Source organism: Cervus canadensis, chromosome 10, assembly GCF_019320065.1.
Source record: "Cervus canadensis isolate Bull #8, Minnesota chromosome 10, ASM1932006v1, whole genome shotgun sequence".
NCBI classification, from domain to species: domain Eukaryota; kingdom Metazoa; phylum Chordata; class Mammalia; order Artiodactyla; family Cervidae; genus Cervus; species Cervus canadensis.
In genome coordinates this window covers 284025-309669 of record NC_057395.1, presented here as the reverse complement: position 1 = coordinate 309669, position 25645 = coordinate 284025, and the positions used below count along the sequence as shown (strand labels likewise).

At 35.1% G+C, this 25645-nt stretch overlaps 1 protein-coding gene across 1 annotated transcript in view; it reads right to left on the bottom strand.

The window, feature by feature from the left end:
* LOC122448351 (coiled-coil domain-containing protein 7-like) overlaps positions 1 to 25645 on the bottom strand; it is a 171022-nt gene that overhangs the window by 44284 nt on the left and 101093 nt on the right. The window contains exons 14-19 of the mRNA XM_043479596.1: positions 25469 to 25579; positions 25008 to 25139; positions 20099 to 20197; positions 11801 to 11911; positions 8060 to 8176; positions 4879 to 4986 (exon numbers count right to left, since the gene is read on the bottom strand). Of these exons, the coding sequence (XP_043335531.1) occupies positions 4879 to 4986; positions 8060 to 8176; positions 11801 to 11911; positions 20099 to 20197; positions 25008 to 25139; positions 25469 to 25579 (678 nt within the window). The remainder of the gene's footprint in view (positions 1 to 4878; positions 4987 to 8059; positions 8177 to 11800; positions 11912 to 20098; positions 20198 to 25007; positions 25140 to 25468; positions 25580 to 25645) is intronic.

Genomic DNA, 25645 nt, shown 5'->3' with positions numbered 1-25645 from the left:
TAGTCATAGTTAATTTAAATTCCCAGTTTGATAATTCCAAAATTTCTGCTATATCTGCATCTGGTCTTGATGATTGCTTTGTGTCCAGCTTGCATGTTTTGCTCTTTTAGCATGCCATATACTATTTTAAAGCTAGACATGATGTATCAGGTAAAATAACTGAAGTATATAGGTTTTTACTATGATGTTTTACGTTCATCTGGAGAGGAGTTCAGCTATATTTCTGTTTTAATGTAGCAGGTGTCACAGGTTAAAATTTCTTTTATTTTCCTTTTGTGGTCTCCCCTGTGATCTTTGGTTTTCCCTAAGGAATACTTTAACCGGCCCTGAGCACTGCGGTATTTCCATTGGTAACTCTGTTATTATCCAGGGGTCTTAGTAAAGTAGCTGTAAGGTATGAGAGAGAGGGAAAGCATTCTATAAACCTATGATTAGTTCTCAGTCTTTTATTTACACTTTCTTCTGGGCTGTGACTTTCACAATTGCTTTTCAGCATGTTTACTGAATTAGATAAAATGGAAAGGCTAAAGAGGACTAGACTTGAATATCTCCCTTCCTTGATGCTGAAAGTTCAAGAGGTTAGATTCTGGCTTTTTTTTTTTTTTTTTCTGAACATCTGTCAGGTTCCAGTAAAGTAGTTTTTCTTAAAGGTAGGCCTGTGTTAAGAAGAATGCAATTTTAGATGTTCACTTTTCTCCCCTTTGCTGAATGAATGAGTAGATTTTATTTCTGATATTTACCCAAGGTACCTGAAAGTGCATGGTATATCCAAGGTTGTATTGAGAACTTTTTTATTGCTCAACCTAGTTCATGTCCAGTTTCCAACAATTATTGAATTACTTTTTAAGTTTTCCTACTAGTTGCTGGCTCCAGTGTTAGTTTGTTTCTAAAAATATGTAATTTCCAGTATCCATCTATCTCCTCAGTTTGAGAGGGGAAATTTGCTCTTTAACCTCAATTCTTTGAAGGAACTGAGAAGGGTTGTTGACTTCAAGATTCTTTAGCTTTTTTTTGGTTTGGAGTCTGGGAATGAGGACTTCCAAGTTTTTTACATGTTAAACTGGTAAGAAGTTTTGCAAATCTTTAAAAAATAATTATTCCTAGATATTGTATTTGTTTAGTACTAAAACAAATTTCATCATCCCTAAAAAATGTTCATTTTCAATTTTTTGTTCTTGGTATATAGAAATAGTATTGAGTTTTCTACAGTTTTATTCTATAGTCAGTAATTTTAATAAATACAGTTGATACAAGAGTTTATCTGTAAACTACAGATTCTTTTAGATTACATACCTCCTTACATTGCCTGAAATTTATGAGATTTCTTTAAATCCTTACAACTTGCATTATTAATTTTTTGTAATATCTGTGGTTGCCAGTACAAAAATGAGTAGAAATAGTGATAACAAACATATATGTCTCATTCCTAATATTGAGGGAAATATGTTACTAGTAAATTGCTGAAATTTATTTGTATTTTCTAAAAGATAAGTGTCAAAAGATATATTATGAGCAAAATTTTATTGAAGTTTAATGATTTTTTTCTTAATTCAATAATGTGGCAATGTTTTCCTATAATGCTTTTTATTCCTGTAAAGTTGGTAGTAATATTCCCAATTTCTAGTCTGATTTAATAGCTTGAGTCTTCTTTCTTTATTATTCATCAGTCTAGTTAAAGTTTTGTTAATTTTGTTGGTATAATGTGAGTCTCTTATGGACTGCATATAGTTGGATAATTCTTTTCCATTTTGTCAATCTTGTCTTTTGTTTAGAAAGCTTAATCATTTACATTTATGGTAATTAATGAAAAGGAAAGAACTTACTTCTGCCATGTTTCTATTTGTTCTCTGTATTTCTTACATTTTTTTATTCCTCATTTCCTCTAATACTGCCTTCTTTCACGTTCAACTGATAGTTTAAGGGACTAGTTTTGTTTTTTTTCTCATTTCCTTTGTGCATATTCTATACATATTTTCTTTTTGGTTACTAAGAGAATTATGCATAACATCTTAAAGTTATAAAAATCTAATTTAAATTGATGCCAACTTAACTTCAAAAACATCCAAAAGCTGTACTCCTTCCTATATGGCTCAATCCTTTTTGATACTGATGTTATGAAGCATATCTTTATACACTGTGTGCCCAATAATACAGATATATCATTACTTTTATATATTTTTCCTAAAACTATTATATGAAATTAAAAGTAGAGCTACAAACTAAAACTACAATAATACTGGCTTTTATATTTGAGATGTACTTATCATATAAAGCATATATAGCATATTAAAAAACAGAGACATTGCCAACAAAGGTCCATCTAGTCAAGGCTATGGTTTTTCCAGTAGTCATGTATCGATGTGAGAGTTGGACTGTGAAGAAAGCTGAGTGCTGAAAAATTGATGCTTTTGAACTATGGTGTTGGAGAAGACTCTTGAGAGTCCCTTGGACTGCAAGGAGATCCAACCAGTCCATCCTAAAGGAGATTAGTCCTGGGTGTTCATTGGAAGGATATGCTGAAGCTGAAACTCCAGTACTTTGGCCACTTCATGCGAAGAGTTGACTCATCTGAAAAGACCCTGATGCTGGGAGGGATTGGGGGCAGGAGGAGAAGGCGACGACAGAAGATGAGATGGCTGGATGGCATCACTGACTCGATGGACATGAGTTTGAGTAAACTCCGGGAGTTGGTGATGGACAGGGAGGCCTGCTGTGCTGTGATTCATGGGGTCACAAAGGGTCGGACACGACTGAGCAACTGAACTGAACTGAACTATTTACACTGCAAATCTTCATTTCTTCATATAGCTTCAAGTTACTGTATAACATTGTTTCACATCAACCTCAAGGATTCCCCTTAGCATTTTCTATTCAGTTCAGTTCAGTCGCTCAGTCTCAGTCGTGTCTGACTCTTTGCGACCCCATGAATCGCAGCACGCCAGGCCTCCCTGTCCATCACAAACTCCCAGAGTTTACTCAAACTCATGCCCATCGAGTCGGTGATGCCCTCCAGCCATCTCATCCTCTGTCGTCCTCTTCTCCTCCTGCCCCCAATCCCTCCCAGCATCAGAGTCTTTTCCAATGAGTCAACTCTTTGCATGAGGTGGCCAAAGTATTGGAGTTTCAGCTTCAGCGTCAGTCCTTCCAATGAACACCCAGGACTGATCTCCTTTAGGGTGGACTGGTTAGATCTCCTTGCAGTCCAAGGGACTCTCAAGAGTCTTCTCCAACACCACAGTTCAAAAGCATCACTTTTTCGGCGCTCAGCTTTCTTCACAGTCCAGCTCTCACATCGATACATAACCACTGGAAAAACCATAGCCTTGACTAGATGGACCTTTGCTGGCAAAGTAATGTCTCTGCTTTTTAATATGCTATCTAGGTTGGTCATAACTTTCCTTCCAAGGAGTAAGCGTCTTTTAATTTCATGGCTGCAATCACCATCTGCAGTGATTTTGGAGCCCCCAAAAATAAAGGCTGACACTGTTTCCACTGTCTCCCCATCTATTTCCCATGAGGTGATGGGACCAGATGCCATGATCTTAGTTTTCTGAATGTTATAGAGCAGGTCTAATGGTAATCTTGCTAACCCTAGAAGCTCTCCTATTCTTTTGGTTGGTTTTGTGCTGGGCACTCCTTCATATTTCTACAAAATTTTCTGACCATTTTGAAGATGACTTTTTCTTAACTGGGGAATCCTCTTGGTTGCTGTAAATATTTTATTGTTTCCTAAAGTTCTGACAAAGTTAGTTCTAATGGTTTTCTGCCTTTCGCTCTCCTCACCCTTTTTCATTGTTTCAGAGATTAAAAGCTTGGGGCCTCCTAGTCTATCATTTTTCTGACATCTGCCTTAAAATGGCTGCTTGGAAGCTGCCAATGTTACACTTAAAAGTATCTTATTAGAAATTAGTTAAGTACTTAGTCACTTGGTCACACGAGCTTTAGCATAGGTTTTGTTTTTGGCTGTGCCACAGAACTTGTGGGATCTCAGTTCTCTGACCAGGGACTGAACCTGCCCCGTGACAGTTAAAGTCCAGAATCCTAAGCACTAGGTCACCAGGGCTTTTCCTAGCATAGGTTTTTTAACTATTAGACTTTTGTCAACTTTGTGATACAAAGGTCACAAAGTAGACATATTGCCTATCTGGTGATAGTTCTATTTTTCATTGCCTTGTTATCACAACAGATGATAAGTAACAAAAACTGTGTTTTCTAAAGAACTGATCATATAGCGTCTAGTTTATATCATGAAAATTCACAATGTAGAGAAAAACCTTTTTTTTTTTTCATAAGCAGGTAAACTCTTAAGCATTACCTAATTAATGTTTGTTTGGTGAAGTAATAAGCAGATGATGAATTCTTTTAAAGATACATATTAAATTGATATATAGACTGTTTAATAAAAGAATAAAATTATTACAGCTTTCCCTTGGTATTCACAGGGGAGGGTTCTCAGAATCCCCTGTGGATACCAAATCCTGAAGATGCTCAAGTCTCTTGAATAAAATGCTGCAATATTTTCCTGTAACCTATGAACACTCTTCTATATACTTTAAATCATTTCTAGATTACTTATAATACATAATACAATGAAAATGCTATATAAATAGTTGTAAACGCTATCTAAACCACTGCCATGCATTAACCATTGTTTTTTGGAACTTTCTGAAAAATTTTCTTCTGAATATTTCTGGTCTGTGGTCAGCTGAATCTGTAGATGTGAAACCCATGGATACAGAAGCCCGACTGTTTATTAAACTGAGAAAGGTTACCTTATGTTTGAATTTCTTATTTTAGTAACTGTACAATACAGTGGAAATGCTTTAACTCTTAGAGTGTGTTCTCTATTGTACCCAAACATTATAAATCTCTACTTACCTATTACTTTGTTTAAATCTAATTGAAATATTAAGTCATCAATTGATGGATTGATTTCTGGAAGATTCTCTGTTATATCTGCATGTTCTGTGGTTGTTTCCCTTTTAACTGTAAGAATAAGAGATTGCCAGATTAGCTGATGCATAACTAATATTTTGTGAGGGTAAAATTATACTACATAAAGTTAATTAGAGAGATGTTACCTTACAGTTCCCCTTCACGGCTCACACCCTTGTGGCAAAGAGGCTCGCATAACTCAGTGAAGCTATGAGCTAGGCTATGCAGGGCCACTCAAGATGGACAAGTCACAGTGAAGAGTTCTGACAAAATGTGTGGTCTACTGGAGGAGGGAATGGCAAACCACACTAGTATTCTTGCTGCGAGAAAGCCATGAACAATATGAAAAGGCAAAAATATATGACAGAAGATGAGTCCCCCAGGTTGGAAGGTGTCCAATATGATACTAGGGAAGAACTTAAGGCAATTACTAATAGTTCCAGAAAGAATGAAGTGTCTGGGCCAAAGTGGAAATGATGCCCAGTTGTGGATATGTTGGGTGGTAAAATAAAGTCCAGTGCTGTAAAGGACAATACTGCATAGCAATCTGGAATGTTAGGTCCATGAATCAAAGTAAATTGGACCTGGTCAAGCAGGAGATGGCAGGAGTGCACATCAACAGCTTAGGAATCAAAGATGTTGTTTGATTTAGTGAGCTAAAATGGAAGAGAATAGGAGAATTATATCTACTACTGTGGGCAAGAATCCCTTAGAAGAAATGGAGTAGTCCTCATCGTTAACAAGAGAATCTTAAATGCAGTACTTGGGTGCAAACTCAAAAATGACAGAATGATCTCAGTTCGTTTCCAAGGAAGATATTCAACATCACAGTAATCCAAGATTATGTCCCAACCACTAATGCTGAAGAAGCTAAAGTTGACCAGTTCAAGACCTACAAGACCTTCTACAGCTAATACCAAAACAAGATATCCTTTTCATTAGTGGGGATTGAAATGCAAAAGGAGGAAGTCAAGAGATACCTGGAATAAAGGGCAAGTTTGGCCTTGGAGTACAAAATGAAGCAGGGCAAAGGCTAACAGAATTTTGCCAAGAGAACACACTGATTATACCAAACACTCCTTTCCAACAACACAAGAGATGACTCTATATATAGACATCACTAAATGGTCAATACCCAAATCAGACTGATTATATTCTTTGCAGCCAAATATGGAGAAGCTCTATACAGTCAGCAAAAACAAGACCAGGAGCTGACTAAGGCTCAGATTATCAGCTCCTTATTGCAAAATTCAGGCTTAAATTGAAGAAAGTAGGGAAAATCACTAGGCTATTCAGGTATGGCCTAAATCAAATCCCTTATGACTATACAGTGGAAGTGTCAAATAGATTTAAGGGATTAGATCTGGTAGACAGAGAGAACAACTATGGATGGAGAATTGTGACACTGTACAAGAGACAATCCTGTACAAATGACTAAAACCATCCCAAAGAAAAAGAAATGCAAGAAGGCAAAATGCTTGTTTTAAGAGGATATACAAATAGCTGAGGAAAGAAGATAAGTGAAAGGCAAGGGAGAAAGGGAAAGATATACCCAACTGAATGAAGAATTCCAGAGAATAGTGAGGAGGGATAAGAAGTTTTTTAAATGAACAATGCAGACAAATAGAGGGAAAACAACAGAATGGGAAAGACTAGAGATCTCAAGAAAGCTGAACGTATAAAGGGAACATTTCATGCAAGGATGGACATCATAAAGGACTGAAACAGTAAGGACCTAACAAAAGTAAATAAAAATGAAACTGTGGAAAATTCTTAGAGATGGAATTGTTAGAAATTCTTCTAATAAAAGTAGAAGAGATTAAGAAGAGGTGGCAAGAATACACAGAATAACTTTACAAAAAAGGTCTTAATGACCTTGACAACCATGATGGTGTGGTCACTCAATTAGAGCCAGACATCCTGGAGTGTGAAGTCAAGTGGGCCTTAGGAAGCATTATTATGAGATAATAATGCTGAGCTATTGAAGTCCTAAAAGATGATGCTGATCAAGTGTTGCACTCAATATGCCAGGAAATTTGGAAAACTCAGCAGTGGCCACAGGACTGGAAAAGGTCAGCTTTCATTCCAATCCCAAAGAAGGGCAATGCCAAGAAATGTTCAAACTACTGTACAATTGCCCTCATTTCAGATGGTAGTAAGGTTATGCTCAAAATCCTTCAGGCTAGGCTTCAGCAATACATGAACCAACAACTTCCATCAAATAAATTGTGGACCTAGGTTTTATTTGATTCTTAAGAAGCACAAATATAAATCAAATTTTCTGTTATACTAAGTCAAAAATCCAAATAAAAAATTTCCAGTCTTTCTAATGGACATGAGTTTGAGCAAACTCAGGGAGATAGTGAAGGACAGAGGAGCCTGGTGTGCTGCAGTTCATGGGGTCGCATATGGTTGGACACAACTTGCTGACTGAACAACAATCTTTCTAATAATGTCCATTTTTTTAGAAATCCATTTTTGAAGTGAACATAAAAAAATAGATAAATTGACTTAAAACATACACCAAAAAATACACTACTAAAGAATTATAGTAGAAAATATAAAATATCAAGAGTAATGTCCAATAGATAAAAAACAAATGTTTCTCTTCCCTTCTTGAAACTATGTAACAATATTAAGAATAGCTCTACTGGATAACAACAAATATGTTTTAGCAGATAATAATCGCAAAGAGTCGGACACGACTGAGCGACTGAACTGAACTGAACTGAATGCTTGATAAGAACTGAAATGTAAATGCTGGGTAAATGTCATGCTGTTAAAAATGAAATAACTGCAACAATTCCATAAGTTTCCTAGAAAAATGTCTCCTAAATTTGTTCTCTATGAAACACTATTCCAAAGAAAGAGAAAGACAGTGTTTCTTGCTCAACAAATTAAAGAAATAAAGTATAATAATTAGAATATTAAATACTCCAAGAAAAGAGGGGTGCTAGTAGCATTACAGCATTTACTAGTTCTGTAGAACTTCAATTTCTGGTAAATTATGTTTTAAAATATCAAAGTTCAACTAACATAAAGTTGGTGCACATTAAAATGTAATTTTAAACTGTCAAGTATTTTATTATAACTTTTAAAATATGTATATCAATGTAACTCATACTTCTCCATATCTGAGGCTGGTAAACTCCACTTAGTTGAGTTTTATCCTTGTATTCTTTAGTTCTTACTAGATCTTCAAGTGAAAATTTCTCATCTGAGAGTTCATCCATGTCTTGATCTACCAATATGAAGAAAACTTTCAATTAAATACAGAAACACTATTGAAACCTACACATTATGGCTTAATTCCAAGGAGATTATAATGTCTGGAGTTTAGGAAAATATTCTTACATCAATAAGAAGAGAAAAATGATTACTCAATAAATGTTTGAAGTTCATTTAATAGATTTCAATTTCTTCTCTTGATAAAACTCTGAAAAATCAGAATTACAGATTTATTCTAGACATTATTGTCTTAATATAGAATATATTTCTGTGTCAGTCCAACAGCTAAGACCTTGATTTATGTTGAAGCACCAAAATATATCCCCATTAAAATGATAAACAAAATCAGAATGTGAATCATTATCATTTTAACAATTACCTAGTTCTGGTAAAGTTGGTATGATAAATATATGGATCAGCAATTATGATGATTTTCAGCTAATATTTCTTATACGATTAAACATACAGATTTGTCATAAAAGTTTTTTTTTTTTTATTAGTTGGAGGCTAATTACTTCACAACATTTCAGTGGGTTTTGTCATACATTGATATGAATCAGCCATAGATTTACACGTATTCCCCATCCCGATCCCCCCTCCCAACTCCTTCTCCACCCGATTCCTCTGGGTCTTTCCCAGTGCACCAGGCCCGAGCAGTTGTCTCATGCATCCCACCTGGGCTGGTGATCTGTTTCACCATAGATAGTATACATGCTGTTCTTTTGAAATATCCCACCCTCACATTCTCCCACAGAGTTCAAAAGTCTGTTCTGTATTTCTGTGTCTCTTTTTCTGTTTTGTGTATAGGGTTATCGTTACCATCTTTCTAAATTCCATATATATGTGTTAGTATGCTGTAATGTTCTTTATCTTTCTGGCTTACTTCACTCTGTATAAGGGGCTCCAGTTTCATCCATCTCATTAGGAGTGGTTCAAATGAATTCTTTTTAACAGCTGAGTAATATACACCATGGAATATTACTCAGCCATAAAAGTTTTTATATGGCAAAAAATCAAAATTGTAATCTTAACCTCAGTGAGTTACAAGAGAACACAAATAGACAACTAAATAAAATCAGCAAAAGAATACATATACAAACTGAGAAGGTCAACAAGAGACAGAAAATATAAAAGAACCAAATAGAAATTTTGGAGCTGAAGAGCACAATGACTGAAGAATTTAACAGAGAGCTCTTTAGTAGCACACATGATCAAGCAGAGGAAAAATAATCAGTGATCTCAAAGGCAGGAACTTGAAACTACCATGTAGAACAACAAAAAGAAAAGAAGAATGAAAAAGAGTGAAAAAAAGTCTACAGGACATATGGGATGCCATCAGGCAAATATATGCCAGATAGTTATTTCAGAAGAAGAGAATAAGAAAAGGACAGAAAGCATTTTTAAAGAAATAATGGCTGTAAAATTCCCAAAACTGAGGAAGGAAGTGGACATACAAACTTATGGATCCCAAAGAAGTCCAAATAGATTGAACTCAAAAAGATCTACACTGAGACATACACTTAAATTGTCAAAGGTCAAAGACAAAGAAACAATTTTGAAAGCAGCAAAAGTAACTTATTTCACACAAAAGAACTTCAGTAAGACTACAATGGATTTCTAAGCAGAAAACTTAGGACTACAAAAGCGACAAAAACAATAAAATGGCAATACAAAGTCATTAACAATCAAGAACTACTTTAAATATAAATAAATTACACTCAAAAAACATAGGTTGGAGAATGAATGAAAAAATAAGATGTAATTACATGCTAACAATATGCAATTACATGCTATTAATAAAAGATCAACTTTAGATACAAGGACACACACAGGCTGAAAGTGAAGGGAGAGAAAAAGATATTTCAAGAAAATGGTAACCAAAAGAGATCAGAGGTGGCTATATTAGACAAAAAAGACTAATAGAAAGCTGCCCCAAGACACAAAGAAGGTCATTACAAAATGATGAAAGAATCAATTCAATAGGCTATAACACTTACAAATACATATATGCATCCAATAATGGCTCACTTGAATATATAAACCAAACACTGAAAGATCTGAAGGGAGAAATAGATGGCAAACAAGAATAGAAGGAGACGTTAATATTCCATTTACAATAATGGATAGATCATTCAGACAAAAAATATGTAACGAAGACTCAGTAAAGATAAGTAAACTCAGTAAAGAAACAGAGGGCTTGGATTATTTGAATGCAAATGGACTTGAGATATCTATGGAGCATTCCACTCAAGAGCAGTAAAATAAGACATTCTTCAAAAGCATTCTTCTTCAGGACAGATCACATTCTAGGTCACAAAACAAATCTTAATGTGTTTAAAATTAAAATCATTTCAAGTATCTTTTCTAACCACAGTGGGGAAAAAAACTATGAATAAATAATGGAATAAAAATGAAAAATTCACAAACACATGGAAATTAAACAACACAATCTTGAACAACCACTGGATCAAAGAAGAAATCAAAAGAGAAATTAGAAAACATCTCCAGAGATTAAAAATGGAAACACAATATACCCAAACATATAGGATGTACAAAAACAGTATCCAAGAGGGTAGTTTATAGTAATACACACCTAGATTAAAAGAGAAGAAATATCTCAAGGACCATAAGATTACACCCAAAGGAACTAAAAGAATAGTAACAAATTAATGTCAGTGTTATCAGAAGTAGGAAATAATAAAGATGAGAGCAGAAATAAATGAAATAGGGAACAGAAAAACAGTAAGAAAAAAATGATAAAACTAAGAGGTGATTTTTGGAAAAGACACACAGAAATTGACAAACTTTTTAGCTAGACTGTCTAAGAAATAAAGACTCAAAGAAAATGAGAAGTGGAGGAGAAAACATTATAACTAACACCACAGAAATAAATATGCTATAAGGGACCATTATGAACAAGTATACACCAACATATTGAACAACTAGGAGCAAAGGAATAAATTCCTAGAAGCATACAGCCTACCAAGATTGAATCATGAGGAAACAGAAAGACTAAACAGACTGGTAACAAAGAAGGAGACTGGGCAGTAATAAAAAACCTACCAAGAACAACAAAAAAAGCCCAGGACCAGATGACTTCATTGATGAATTTTACCAAACATTTAAAGAAGAATTAACAGGAATTATTCTTAAACTCTCCCCCAAAATACAAAAGGAAACACGTTTTTTTAAAAATATAAATTTATAAAATATATATATATATATATATATATATATATATATATAAATTTATTTATTTTAATCGGAGGCTAATTACTTTACAATATTGTAGTGGTTTTGCCATACATTGACATGAATCTGCCATGGGTGTACATGTGTTCCCCAACCTGACCCCCCTCCCACTTTCCTCCCCATCCCATCCCTCTGGGTCTTCCCAGTGCACCAGCCCCAAGCACCCTGTCTCATGCATCGAACCTGAACTGGTGATTCATTTCACATACGATAACATACATGTTTCAGTGCCATTCTCCCAAATCATCCCACCCTCGCCCTCTCCCACAGGGTCCAAAAGACTGTTCTATACATCTGTGTCTCTTTTGCTGTCTCATAAACCAAAGAAAAATGATTATCTGATGAGTTTAAAATAATTTAAAGTTACCATAATTATTATACTTACTCTGACTCCTTTCCCTTCTGTAATTTATTTGGTTCTCTACTTGCGTTTGGAGTTTTGACACTGGATATTGATTAAAAACCATAAGATTTTTATCTGGTACTCCAATATGAGCTACAAAAAGAGATATATTTAGTTCATTAAATGGAAAAACAGATCAATCATGAAATCTCTAGATTTCAAATTTATAGCACGTGTACAGTAGCATCGGAGAAGGCAATGGCACCCCACTCCAGTACTCTTGCCTGGAAAATCCCATGGATGGAGGAGCCTGGTAGGCTGCAGTCCATGGGGTCGCAAAGAGTCGGACACAACTGAGCAACTTCACTTTCACTTTTCACTTTAATGCATTGGAGAAGGAAATGGTAACCCACTCCAGTGTTATGGCCAGGAGAACCCCAGGGACAGGAGCCTGGTGGGCTGCCGTCTATGGGGTCGCACAGAGTCGGACACGACTGACGTGATTTAGAAGAGGGACGGTAAACTGGTCCACCCACTTTGGAAATGGAGTTTCCTCAAAAAATTAAAAGTAGATTGAACTTCTGATCCCTCGATCCTACTTATAAGTACCTACTTGAAGGAAATAAATACAGGATTTTGAGGAGCTTTATGCACCTGTATTTTTTCTCAGTATTATTTACAACAGGAAGATATGAACATATCCTAACAGTCCATCAATGGATGAATGGATAAAGAAGATGTGGTGTATGTATTTGTGTGTGTGTGTATATATATATATATATATATATATATATGTGGAGTATTAATCAGCCATTTGAAAGAAGGACATCCTACCATTTGAGACAACATGGGTAAGTCCTGAATACATTTTTCTAAGAAAAATGAGTCATAAAGAAAAAGAAAAATACACTATGGTATGATGCTGTTAAACTACTGCACTTAATATGCCAGGAAATTTGGAAAATTTAGCAGTGGCCACAGGACTGGCAAAGGTCAGTTTTCATTCCAACCCTGAAGAAGGGCAATGCCAAAGAATGTTCAAACTATTATACAATTGCACTCATTTCACATGCTAGGAAGGTAATGCTCAAAATTTTTCAAGCTAGTCTTCAACAATACATGAACTGAGAACTTCCAGATGTACAAGCTGGATTTAGAAAAGGCAGAGGAACCAGAGATCAAGTTGCCAACCTGCACTGGATCATAGAAAAAGCAAGAGAATTCCAGAAAAACATCTACTTATCCTTAATTGACTACACTAAAGCCTCTGACTGTGTGGGCCACAAAAAATTGTGGAAAATTCTTAAAGAGATGGGAATACCAGACCACCTTACTTGCCTCTTGAGAGACCTGTATGCAGGTCAATAAGCAGCAGTTAGAACTGGACAAGGAACAGTGAACTGATTCAAAATTGGGACAGGAGTTTGTCAAGGCTGTATATTGTTATGTATATGCAGAGTATAGGATGCAAAATGCCGAACTGGAAGAAGTACAAGGTGGAATCAAGATTTCCAGGAGAAATATCAACAACCTCAAATATGCAGATGACATCACTCTTATGGCAGAAAGCAAAGAGGAACTAAAGAGTCTCTTGATGAAAGTGAAAGAGGAGAGTGAAAAAGCTGGCTTAAAACTCAAAATTCAAAAAAAGAAGATCATGGCATCTGGTCCCATTACTGCATGGCAGATAGATGGGGAAACAATGGAAACAGTGACAGACTTTATTTGCTTGGGCTCACAGATCATTGTAGATTGTGACTGCAGCCATGAAATTAAAAGACGCATGCTTCTTGGAAGAAAAGCTATGACAGACCTAGACAGCATATTAAAAAGCAGAGACATCACTTTGCCAATAAAGGTCCATCTAGTCAAAGCTATGGTTTTTCCAGTAGTCATGTATGGATGTGAGAGCTGGACCATAAAGAAGGCTGATCATTGAAGAATTGATGCTTTTGAACTGTGGTGTTGGAGAAGACTCTTAAGAGTCCCTTGGACAGAAAGGAGAACAAACTGGTCAATCCTAAAGGAAATCAATACTGACTATTCATTGGAAGCACTGATGCTGAAGCTGAAGCTCCAATACTTCTGTCACCTGGTGCAAAGAGTTGACTGACTGGAAAAGACCATAATGCTGGGAAACTAACACTAGGAGGAGAAGGGGAGACAGGATGAGATGGTTGGATGCATCACCAAATCCATGGACATGAATTTGAGCAAACTCCGGGAGATGGTAAAGGACAGGGAAGCTTGGCTTGCAGTAGTTCATGGGGTTGCAAAGAGATGGACGTGACTGAGCAACTGAACAACAAAAAATCATCTACATGTGGAATCTAAAAAAGCAAAATTTGTAAAAACAGAGTAAGAAATTGTGGTTAACCAGAGGATAAGGGGTGAGGTAATGCAAAAGATTTTGTACAAACCTGAGTAATAAATAGAGATCTTAAGCACAGCGTAATGAATATAGACAATACTGCACTATAATCACCAAATGAAAATAGACTAGAATTTAACTATCACAACCAATAAAATGAAAAAATAATTATATAATGTGATATAGGTGCTAATTACCACTACAATGGCAATCACAATACAATACATAAATGTATCAAATTAGTATGTTGTACACCTTAAATTTACAGGTTTTATGTCAAATGTACAATAAATCTTAAAAGAATGTGTACATGAAAAGAAAAAATCATGTACATGAAAGGCTGCTAAATGATAAATAATAAGGATTAAGTCATACAGGATGTTGAAACACTAAAATAATAATAGTGAGAGCACTTCTGGCATTTCCAGGTGGCTCAGTGGAGACACAGGAAATGCCAGTTCGATTCCTGGGCTGGGAAGGTCTCCTGGGGGAGGAAATGGCAACCCCCTTCAGTATTCTTGCTGGGAAAATCCCATGGACAGAGGAGCCTGGCAGGCTACAGTCTGTGGGGTCACAAAGAGCTGGACACGACTGGGCATATACACATGAGAGGATGTCTACTTCTTGTCATACATGTAAAGAGCTTGGAAGTCATTACTTCCATTCTCACAATAAGAAAAAACTCAGCAAATGTTTTAAATGAAACATCTTATTTGGGCTTCCTTGATAGCTCAGTTGGTAAAGAATCTGCCTGCAATGCCAGAGATCCCAGTTCAATTCCTGGGCTGGGAAGATCCCGTGGAGAAGGGATAGGCTACCCACTCCAGTATTCTTGGGCTTCCCTTGTGGCTCAGCTGGTAAAGAATTCACCTGCAATGTGGGAGACCTGGGTTTGAATCTTGGCTTGGGAAGATCCCCTGGAGAAGGAAAAGGCTACCCACTCCAGTATTCTGGCCTGAAGAATACTGCAGAGGGTACAGTCCTGGAGAATACATGGCTATAATCCATGGGGTCGCAAAGGGTCGGAAGCAACTGAGCGACTTTCACTTTTTCTTATTTAAATCAAGGCAAAATGCTGCCCCGAAAACTGGAGACAGAGGTGCATAAAAGCAGGTTATTGGCAGCTGAAGCATAGGAGCAGAAGCTCACTGCTGGAGTCAGTACTAGTGAGAATGAGAGTGTCAGTTGCTCAGTTGTGTCTGACTCTTTGTGACTCCGTGGACTGTAGCCTGCCAGGCTCTTCTCTCCATGAGATTTTCCAGGCAAGAATACTAGAGTGGGTTGCTATTTCCTTCTCCAGGGGATCTTCCCAATCCAGGGATCAAACCTGGGTCTCCTGCATTGCATGCAGATTCTTTACCATCTAAGCCAACAGGGAAACCTACAAACTGCCGAAAGTTCAGTGTAAACTAACTTGAATCTTACTGGTATTCCCACATTATTATGACTTTTATGTCTAGGAAACTCAACCAATTTCTCAGGATGAAGATCAGAGAAAAACCTTCATATGCTTCCAACAGGGGGAGGGAAAAGGAACTGCTTTTCAAAATGCTGTTCTCCTTAACAAAAGACTGCCTTCAAGGGAAACTAATTTACTAGAGCTTAACCAAAACAGAGTTTATGAGAAGCCAACAGATCTTAGGAAAAGGAAGTATTCAACATAGGGGTGAGTAGATAAATGATCTCACCCCTTTCCAGCATTCCTTGTCTTACCAAACACATAGGAGAGACATGAGAAACACTTTGAAGGTTGGAGCCCAGAGACACAGGCTTATTCAGACACAGGCGGAAACCTAATCAGAGGATTACAGAATCCTTTCCCTTCCCTGACATCTTACCACCATATTAATAGGGCTCCTATATAATAGCAAATTACAGCTAAAAGAACACCAAGGCACAGGCCCTATTTAAGGAATCTAAAGGGAAACCCACAGATACCAGGGGAGACAAAAAAGAGACAATAAAGGAACTTTTAGCTTATGACACCTACAGCTACAGTAAACAAAAAGTACAGACTAATACCTAGCCAGAGAAACATGAAGCCTCACACTAAAGGTCTATATACTTCAGTTCCTTTTACCCAGTGTATCGTGTCTGGATTTGAACAACAAAACGTAAGACATGCTAAAAATAAAAACCCAAACTGCAGAGTACGAGTACCAGACTCACACGAGAGAAATTTGAGCATAATCATAGGAGTATCTGAAGTAATTATGACTAATATGCTAAGAGTTTTGTAGAAAAAGAGACAACATATAAGAACAGAAGAGTAATGTAAGAAGAAATATGCAATCTCTAAGAAGAAAATCACAAGGAAATGTTAAATATCTAAAATACTGCAACAGAAGTGTAGAATGTCTTTGATGTGTTCATTAGTAGACTGGAACACAGTCAAGGAGATTCAGTGAGCTTAACGGTATGACATTAGAAACTTTCCAAGTTGAAAACAGAAGATAAATGGAAAAAAAGGAACAGGATATCAGAGACTTTTTGGATAATTACAGAAGGCATAACACACACATAATGAGGATACCAGAAGGAGAAGAAACAGTGCAACAGAAGAGATATTTAAACAATGGCAGAGAATTTTCCAACATTAATGACATTCAAATCTGTGAGCACAGGAATTCAGAGAACACCAAAAAAGATAAATGCAAAAAAATTGGCACCTATTCATATCATATTCAAAATGCAGAAAATCAAAGACAAAGAGAAACTCTTAAAAGATTTCAGGGCAAAACAAAAACAAAATAGAAATATAACTTACATGTAGAGGGATAAGGATAAAAATATCTTTTACTTCTCATGAAACTATGCTAGCAAGGAGAGAATGGAGAGAAATTTAAAGTGTCTAAAGAAAAAAAAATCAACCAACCTAGAATTTTATTAATTTGAGACAAGGCAGACTTCAGAGCAAGGAAAATTATCAGAAATAAAGAGAGCCCTACATGATAATAAAGGGGGTCAATATCTAAGAAAACATAACAATCCTTAATGAGTATGCACATAACAACAGAGCAACAAAACACATGAGGCAAAAATAGAACTGCAAGGAGAAACTGACAAATGTATTACATTTACTGTTTTCAATACCATCTTATCAGTAACTGACAGATACAACAGGCTGAAGATCCATACCTTAACAAATTTAAAAGAACAAAAGTCATGTGAAATATACTTTCAGATCACAATAGATTTAAGCTCTATTATTCCAATGCAAAAACTAGATAAATATCTCTCACAAATAAGATGTAAAAATTCTCCATAAAATAATAACCAATGGTGTGAAACAATGTATAAAAATGATTCTAAAAAAAAATTCTATATCATGACCAAGGAGGATTTATTCCAGGTATAAAATGTTGACTCAATAATTAAAATCAATTAATGTAGCTCATCACATCCACAGACAAAAGAAAAAAATCATTTGATCAATCAGAGACGCAGAAAAATTATTTTAAAAAATCTAAACCCTGTTCATGATAAAAACTCTAAGAAACCAAGAATAGTGGGAACTTCTTCAATTTGATAAATGACATCTACCAAAACCCAACAGATAACATCACACTTAACAGTGGAAAACTAAATGCTATCATTATCGTATCAGGATAAATCAAGGATGTCTCTTCTCACAACTCTTACCCAGTATCATAGTGAAGTGAAAGTGAAAGTCACTCAGTTGAGTCCAACTCTTTGCAATCCCATGGACTATAGAGTCCATTGAATTCTCCAAGCCAGAATACTGGAGTGGGTAGCCTTTCTCTTTTCCAGGGGATCTTCCCAACCTAAGGATCAAACCCAGGTCTTCCATATTGCAGGCAGATTCTTTACCAGTTGAGCCACAAATGAAGCCCAAAAATATTGGAGTGAGTAGCCTATCCCTTCTCCAGGGGATCTTCCTGACCCAGGATTCTTTACCAACTGAACTATCAGTGAAGCCCTATCATAGTGAAAGTCCCAGCTAATGTAATAAATCAAGAAAAGGACATAAAAAGTATATAAATTGAGAAAAATAAACAAAACTCTTCTTGTTGAACAACAGCAGCAGCAAAACTCCTGGAACTATAAGCTGGCTATAGCAAGGTTTACAGATACACATTAATATACACAAGTCAACTGATTTCCCATACATCAGCAGTAAACAAGTGAAATTTGAAATTGACCACAATACCATTCATATTAGCATCAGTAATGAAATCTAACAGATATAAAGGAGTCATCAAAGATTTAGAGTAGAGATTTTTCCATTTTCATGGATAGGAAGTTTCAATATTGTTAAACTGTCAGCTCCTTCCAAACTGATTCAGTGCAATCCCAATCAAAATCCCAACAAATTATTTTGTGGATATTGATAAACTGATTCTAAACTTTATATGGAAAGGCAAAATACCTACGGTAGCTGACACAATATTGAAGAAAAACAAGGTGAGAGGACCCAACTTCAAGACTTACTAAGAGCTACAGAAATCAAGACAACTGGTGAAAGAACAGTCACATATGTCAAGATGACAGAACAAAGAGATATAGACCTATACAAATACAGTCAATAATTTCTGACAGAAAAGCAAAAGCTCTTCAATGGAGAAAGGATTGTTTTTTCAACAAATAGCACTGACACAATGGGACAGCCAAATGTGAAAAAAAAAAAAAAAAAAGGGAAAGGGTATCTAGACACAGACATCACACCTTACCAAGAATTAACACAGAATGGATCACAGACCTAAATGTAAAATGCAAACCTATAAATGTCCTATAAGGTAACACAGATGAACATTTTGGGGATCTCAAGTTTGGTGTTGACTTTTCAGGTAGAACACCCCAAAAGCACAATCCAAAAAAAAAATTGATAAGTTGGACTTTATTAAGAAAAATACACATATGACTTATGTTCTGTGAAAGACACTGTTAAGAGAGAGATAATACAAGTCACAGGCTGGGAAAAAATATTCCCAGAACATATATCTGAAAAAAATTTGTTATCTGAAATATACAAAACTCTTAAAACTCCACCATTAGAAAAGAACACAATTGTAACATGGGCAAAAATGTGAACAGATATTTTATCAAAGAAGTCATTTAGATGGCAAATATGAAAAGATGTTCTATATATATATATATCATAAAGGAATTGAAAATTAAAAGAACAGTGAGATATCACTACATAACTATAGCTAAAATCCAAATGCTGAAGACAACAAATGATCTCAGAAATCTGGAGCAATGGGAAACTTGATTTGTAGCTGGGAGGAAAGCAAAACATTACAGCCACTTTGAGGACGGTTTGGCAGTTTCTTACAAAGTTAACAGTTTTACTATATGATTTAGCAACCGTGCGAAAATTTATGTTGCCACAAAAGTTATGTAGTATCCACCAGGTGTTAAGTTGTTTATACACAATTAATAAAGAAGCTGTTTGGCTTTTCTTGTGGTTTAGGATCATTATGACAAAAACTACTGACGTCATACAAAACACTATGAACTTCTGTCTGAACTGTTTACAGAAGACAGAAGACTGTATACAGACGACTGTATAAATACTTATCATAAGAAAGCAAATATTGCTATACTATTATCAGATAAAATAAATATTAAGGCAAAAAATGTATTCTTAGACATAAAGAATATACTTTTATAGAGATGAAGGCTCAAGCTTACCAGGTAAATATAACAAGTACAAATTCATACACATTTAATAACATCATTTCCAAATACATAAACCAATCCGGCAAAAAACTACCAGGAAACACAAAGAAATCCATTTTCATAGATGGGAAATGTAACATATATCTCTTAGTAACACAGAATAAACAGAACTTCAATTAAAGAAGAACTGAACAACACAGTAAATATATTTGATGTAACACATGTATATAAAAGATATGATTAAACATTCACAAACCTAAGACAGAGGACTTTTTGCTTTTTACTTTAATTAAAAATAAATTAATATTGAAATTTATCATACTTACTATTCAGGGTTTCCATTCTGCCAGCTCTAAGTTTCTCAGTTTGAGACTGGCTTTTTGATCCAACTTCATTCTTAGATGATACGTCTCTTGCTTTCTGAGCTACAAGAAATATGTTTTTAATCCATTAAGTAGAGAACTGGATTTACTGAAAATCCTCTGTAACTCAAACACACTTCAATTATCCAGGAATACTTCTTCTCATAGTTTGAAACAATAAGTCAAATACCACATTATTGAGACAGTGACTTATAGAGTAAGTATGTGAAGTGTAGAGAGATGTGAAAGGTAGAGAGACTTTTCAAAAGAATAGTTTTATGCGGTATTTACATTTTAGGATTAAATGTGATATTTTCTTAACAGATATGGGTGAGAAAAAAAAAACAAATGATAAATAGTATATTTAAACATTTAGAAGATTTATACTGGATTAAAAAATAACTAATTAGGACTTCCCTGGTGGCACAGTGCATAAGAATCTGCCTGTCAATGTGGGGGACATGGGTTCAAACCCTGGTCTGGGAAGATTTCACAAACAGTGGAGCAATTAAGCCCACGCACAACTACTGAAGCCTGCATGCCCTAAAGCCAGCAAGTTGCAACTACTGAAGCCTATGTGCCTAGAGCCTGTGCTCAGCAATGAGACGCTATCACAAAGAGAAGCCTATGCACCACAACTAGAGAGTAGCTCCTGCTCTCTGCAACTAGAAAAATCCCAAGTGCAACAATGAAGATCTAATATAAATAAATACAGCAGTGTGTACATGTAAAATAAAAAAAATAAAACATTGCTAAAAAAAATTAGGGAAGGTTTAAATATATTTAAAAACAAAAAAATCCAAAAACGAAACAAAAATAAGCAATCATATCCAACTAAATCATAATATGAAAAGGTTAATAATAAAGGGATAAAAAATCATTCCATGCAAATACTTACATAAAGATACTATGCCAACATCAGATAAAATAAAGGTACAAAAAATTACTATAAAATGTCCATCATAAAGACAGAATTTCAGTTCAATAAGAACATATAACAAATTAAAATCTGCATATTTATTATACATACTTGTATGTATACCTATTATATGACATAGATCATGCATCTGTATTTTTATATAATAAAGCTTTAGAAACGTAAAACTGAAATTGACAGAACAAAGAGTAATGGAAAAATAAACACAGTAGTTGATTTCAACATACCTTTCTCACAAATGATAAAATAAACATAAAAACTTCAATGAAATTAAGAAGGTAAAAACATCATAGTTAATCAACTTCACCTAATGGAGAACATACATACACAGACACGTATATGTTATGTATATGTGTGCATATAAGTATATATGATACATATATAGCATATATTCCTGTGATCAACTGAATAAATATTAAAGAACTAGAGAAAGTTAATTAAAAATCATTATATGATATTCTTACTACAAGGCCTCACTTCTCTGGTAGTTTCAAGTGTCTTAATTCAAGATGAGTTTTATAAGATTTAAACTTTTTCTTTAGGTATAAGATTTCATCTGACAACTCATCCATTTTCTCAGCTACAAGTATAGAGGCTCTTAATCCAGTAAAAAGTAAAATAGCTGGACTGTGAAATCTTTGGATTATTAATGTATACCAAGAACTTAAAGTTTCCATCCAATTTTACAGCAAGTAAATACACACAATTTAAACAAATGATCAAACCATCCTCCCTTTGCCCACCCCATCCCCTAAGCTGATAGCACATTTTCACAATGGACTATAAAATTAAGTATAAAATCATCAGACTGGTTTCCTCAAAGTATGTGGAAGACTTGCTACTGCATACAAACACTTAAAAAGTTGTAATTAGAGTTTATTGTACTAAGGCTATTCATATTTAAAAATACTTCAAAACTTTTAACAACATATACAATGGGTTTAAAAGTTACACTGATTAAAAAGTAATAATTCCAAAATAAGGAAAGAAATAGAAAGACACCTGGATCAGGTACAAAAATCAGAAAGCACCCAAAAAAGGAAATACTTAAATATATTAGTAAGTACAATAATTATAAGTGGATTACATGTTATTGGGCTAGACAAAGACAGTCACACTGGATTTATAAGCAATTTAACTATAATCTATAAGGGGTGTCACTGGTTTATAAGAATATAGAAACTGGAAAATAAAGAGGTGAAAAAAGATATGCAAATATGAACCGAAAGAAATCTGCAGTAGTTATATCAACACCGTACAAACTAGGATTTTAATCAAAGACTTTACTGGAGACAGACTAAGATGCTGTTTATAAAAAGAAAATGTTGAGTACATAAGGACTATCAAACATTTTTAGTTGTATGCTCCTAACAACACAGACAGTATAAGGAAAAAGGACAATGCTACAAAAATAGGTAAATCCACAATCATATTGGTAGAATTCAGTACAGATATTGAGCCATAATGATTAGAAGAAACAAAATTTGAAGAAATCAAGAAATAGGAATTTAAATAACACAGTGAAAACTTGAATTTGATGCCTGTAAGCTCACACATTCATGAACATAATTTTGCTTAAAACAATTAAAATGCAAATTAATTTAATAACATTCATAATAACATTTACCACCGAGTCTTTTCCTTCTAGAAGTTCCAAGTGTCAGACAAAAGATTTTCATTTGATACCTCATTAATTTTCTGGGCTTTAGGAAGAATGGCTCATTAAAAAACTAAATAGAGAATCAGAAATCTGCAGTGGAAACTCTAGATTTATAATTTATGTCAGTTATCCAACAATACTGTACCTTATCTTTAAATGATATAAACAAATCATTGTCTATTTGAAGTTCAAACATCACGTGAATATGTTTTTCACATGCATATATGAAGCAGTCATTACTTTCCAGATATACAGACACATCAAATATATTTAAAGCAACAGTTAGAACTGAACATGGAACAACAGACTGGTTCCAAATAGGAAAAGGAGTATGTCAAGGCTGTATATTGTCACCCTGGTTATATAACTTATATGCAGAGCACATCATGAGAAATGCTTGGCTGGATGAAGCACAAGCTGGAATCAAGATTGCCGGGAGAAATATCAATAACCTCAGATATGCAGATTACACTATCCTTATGGCAGAAAGTGAAGAAGAACTAAAGAGCCTCTTGATGAAAGTGAGAGAGGAGAGTGAAAAAGTTGGCTTAAAGCTCAACATTCATAAAACTAAGGTCATGGCATCTGGTCCCATCACTTCATGGTAAACAGATGGGGAAACAGTGACAGACTTGATGTTTTTGGGCTCCAAAATCACTGCAGATGGTGACTGCAGCCAAGAAATTAAAAGACGCTTACTTCTTGGAAGGAAAGTTATGACCAACCTAGATAGCATATTAAAAAGCAGAGACATTACTTTGCTGACAAAGGTCCATCTAGTCAAAGCTATGGTCTTTCCAGTAGTCATGTATGGATGTGAGAGTTGGACCATAAAGAAAGCTGAGTGCCAAAGAATTGATGCTTTTGAACTGTGGTGTTGGAGAAGACTCTTGAGAGTCCCTTGGACTTCAAGGAGATCCACCAGTCCATCCCAAAAGAGAGTAGTCCTGAGTGTTCATCGGAAGGACTGATATTGAAGCTGAAACTCCAATACTTTGGTCACCTGATGTGAAGAGCTGACTAATTGGAAAAGACCCTGATGCTGGGAAAGATTGAGGGCAGGAGGAGAAGGGGATGACAGAGGATGAGATGGTTGGATGGCATCACCGACTCAATGCACATGAGTTTGGATAAACTCCGGGAGTTGGTGATGGACAGGGAGGCCTGGTGTGCTGCACTTCATGGGGTCGCAAAGAGTCAGACACAACTGAGCAACTGAACTGAACTGAACAAATATATTTAATTTGGAAATACTATTACTATAAACATTATTATAAATACTTACATTTTAAATTATTATTTAGTTTTCTTATAGCATTTGTAGTTTTGAATAAAGCTTAAAATTTTTGGTATTAAATATGGCCAAGGAAAACACATATCATGATAAAAAACATAGTGAAAGACTGAAAGAAATATATCAGATAGAAAAAGAGTGGAATAACACTTAAATATATCAATAATCAGATTATATATGATTATGAAAGGTAATTAAAAGACCAGGCTGAATTCTATAAGTTTCTTACCAGAAATTCAGCAATATCACAAAGATACAGGAAAATTAAAGTAACAGGAGAGAAAAAAATGTATCATGCAAATACCAACCAAAAGAAAGTTTGTGGAACTACACTGATAGCAGACAAGGTAGTTTTAAAGGAAAATAAATAAAAACTATAAAAATAATGAAGTATCTCCCTTAGGATAAAATGCTCTGTCCCCAAGAATAATATCACTTTAAAATTTATATGCAAAAAAAAAATAGGCTATCACAAGATATAAACCAAAGCCTGTCACAACTACAAGAATAGAGAAATCCACAAAGTGTAAGATATAACACATTTAATTTAGTGATTACAAAAGAAAGAGATAAATCATCAATAATGATCTGAAGTACAATGAGAATGTACAGTGGGCATTGGCAAAGTGCAAAGTACAATGGGCTTCCCGGGTAGCTCAGTCAGTAAAGAGTCTGACTGCAATACAGGAGACCTGGGTTCAATCCCTGGGTTGGGAAGATCCCCTGGAGAAGGAAATGGCAACCCATTCCGGTATTCTTGCCTGGAGAATCCCTTGGACAAAGGAGCCTGGCAGGCTGCAGTCTATAGGGTCGCAAGAGCGGACATGACTGAGTGACTAAGCGCACGGCACACATATTCAGCACCGTGCACAATGAGAGTAATTACTAAATTAGCAAATGGTTGAAGTTATATTCATAAACAAAAAACAGCATTCTGAAATTAATTACATGCAGTTTATAAGATTTATGTTTAATTACTTACCATCAAGATTCTCCTTTTTGATAGCTCTAGGTTTCTGAGTTTGGGATTGCTTAATTGAAAACAAATCCTTCTTCTCAGGATGTAGATTTTCAACTGTTATCACATCGTTTTTCTGGGTTTGAAAAGGATACGCTAGGTAGAAAAAAATACATGTATAATGGAACTTCTGGATATGCCAAATAATCAAATTTTCTTTGCATAGAGCTGAACTAAGAAAGAAACACCATGTGAATAATTTTCATGAGTGTGTGTGAAAGCAGTTTTTTTACTGAGTAATTATTAACTGTGCAAATACCAACAAAAAGGTATTATTAGTTTTGCCATTGTTTTCTAATTATCTTAGGTCATTCATTTTCACGTCTATAAAATATATGCTCAAATACATATTCATGAACCAAAGGAAAAAAAATCGTCTGATGAGTTTAAAATAATATAACATTTTCTTTAATTATTATACTTACTATAGCGTCTTTCCTCTGGGGAACCTATATGCTTCTTCACTTGCGTTTGGGGTTTTGAAACTAAATCTTGATCCACAAGCAGAGGATGTTGACCTGACGCTCCATAAAAACCTATATAAAAAGATGCATTTAGTCTACTACATGGAAAAATAGAACGATTGGGCAATATCTATATTT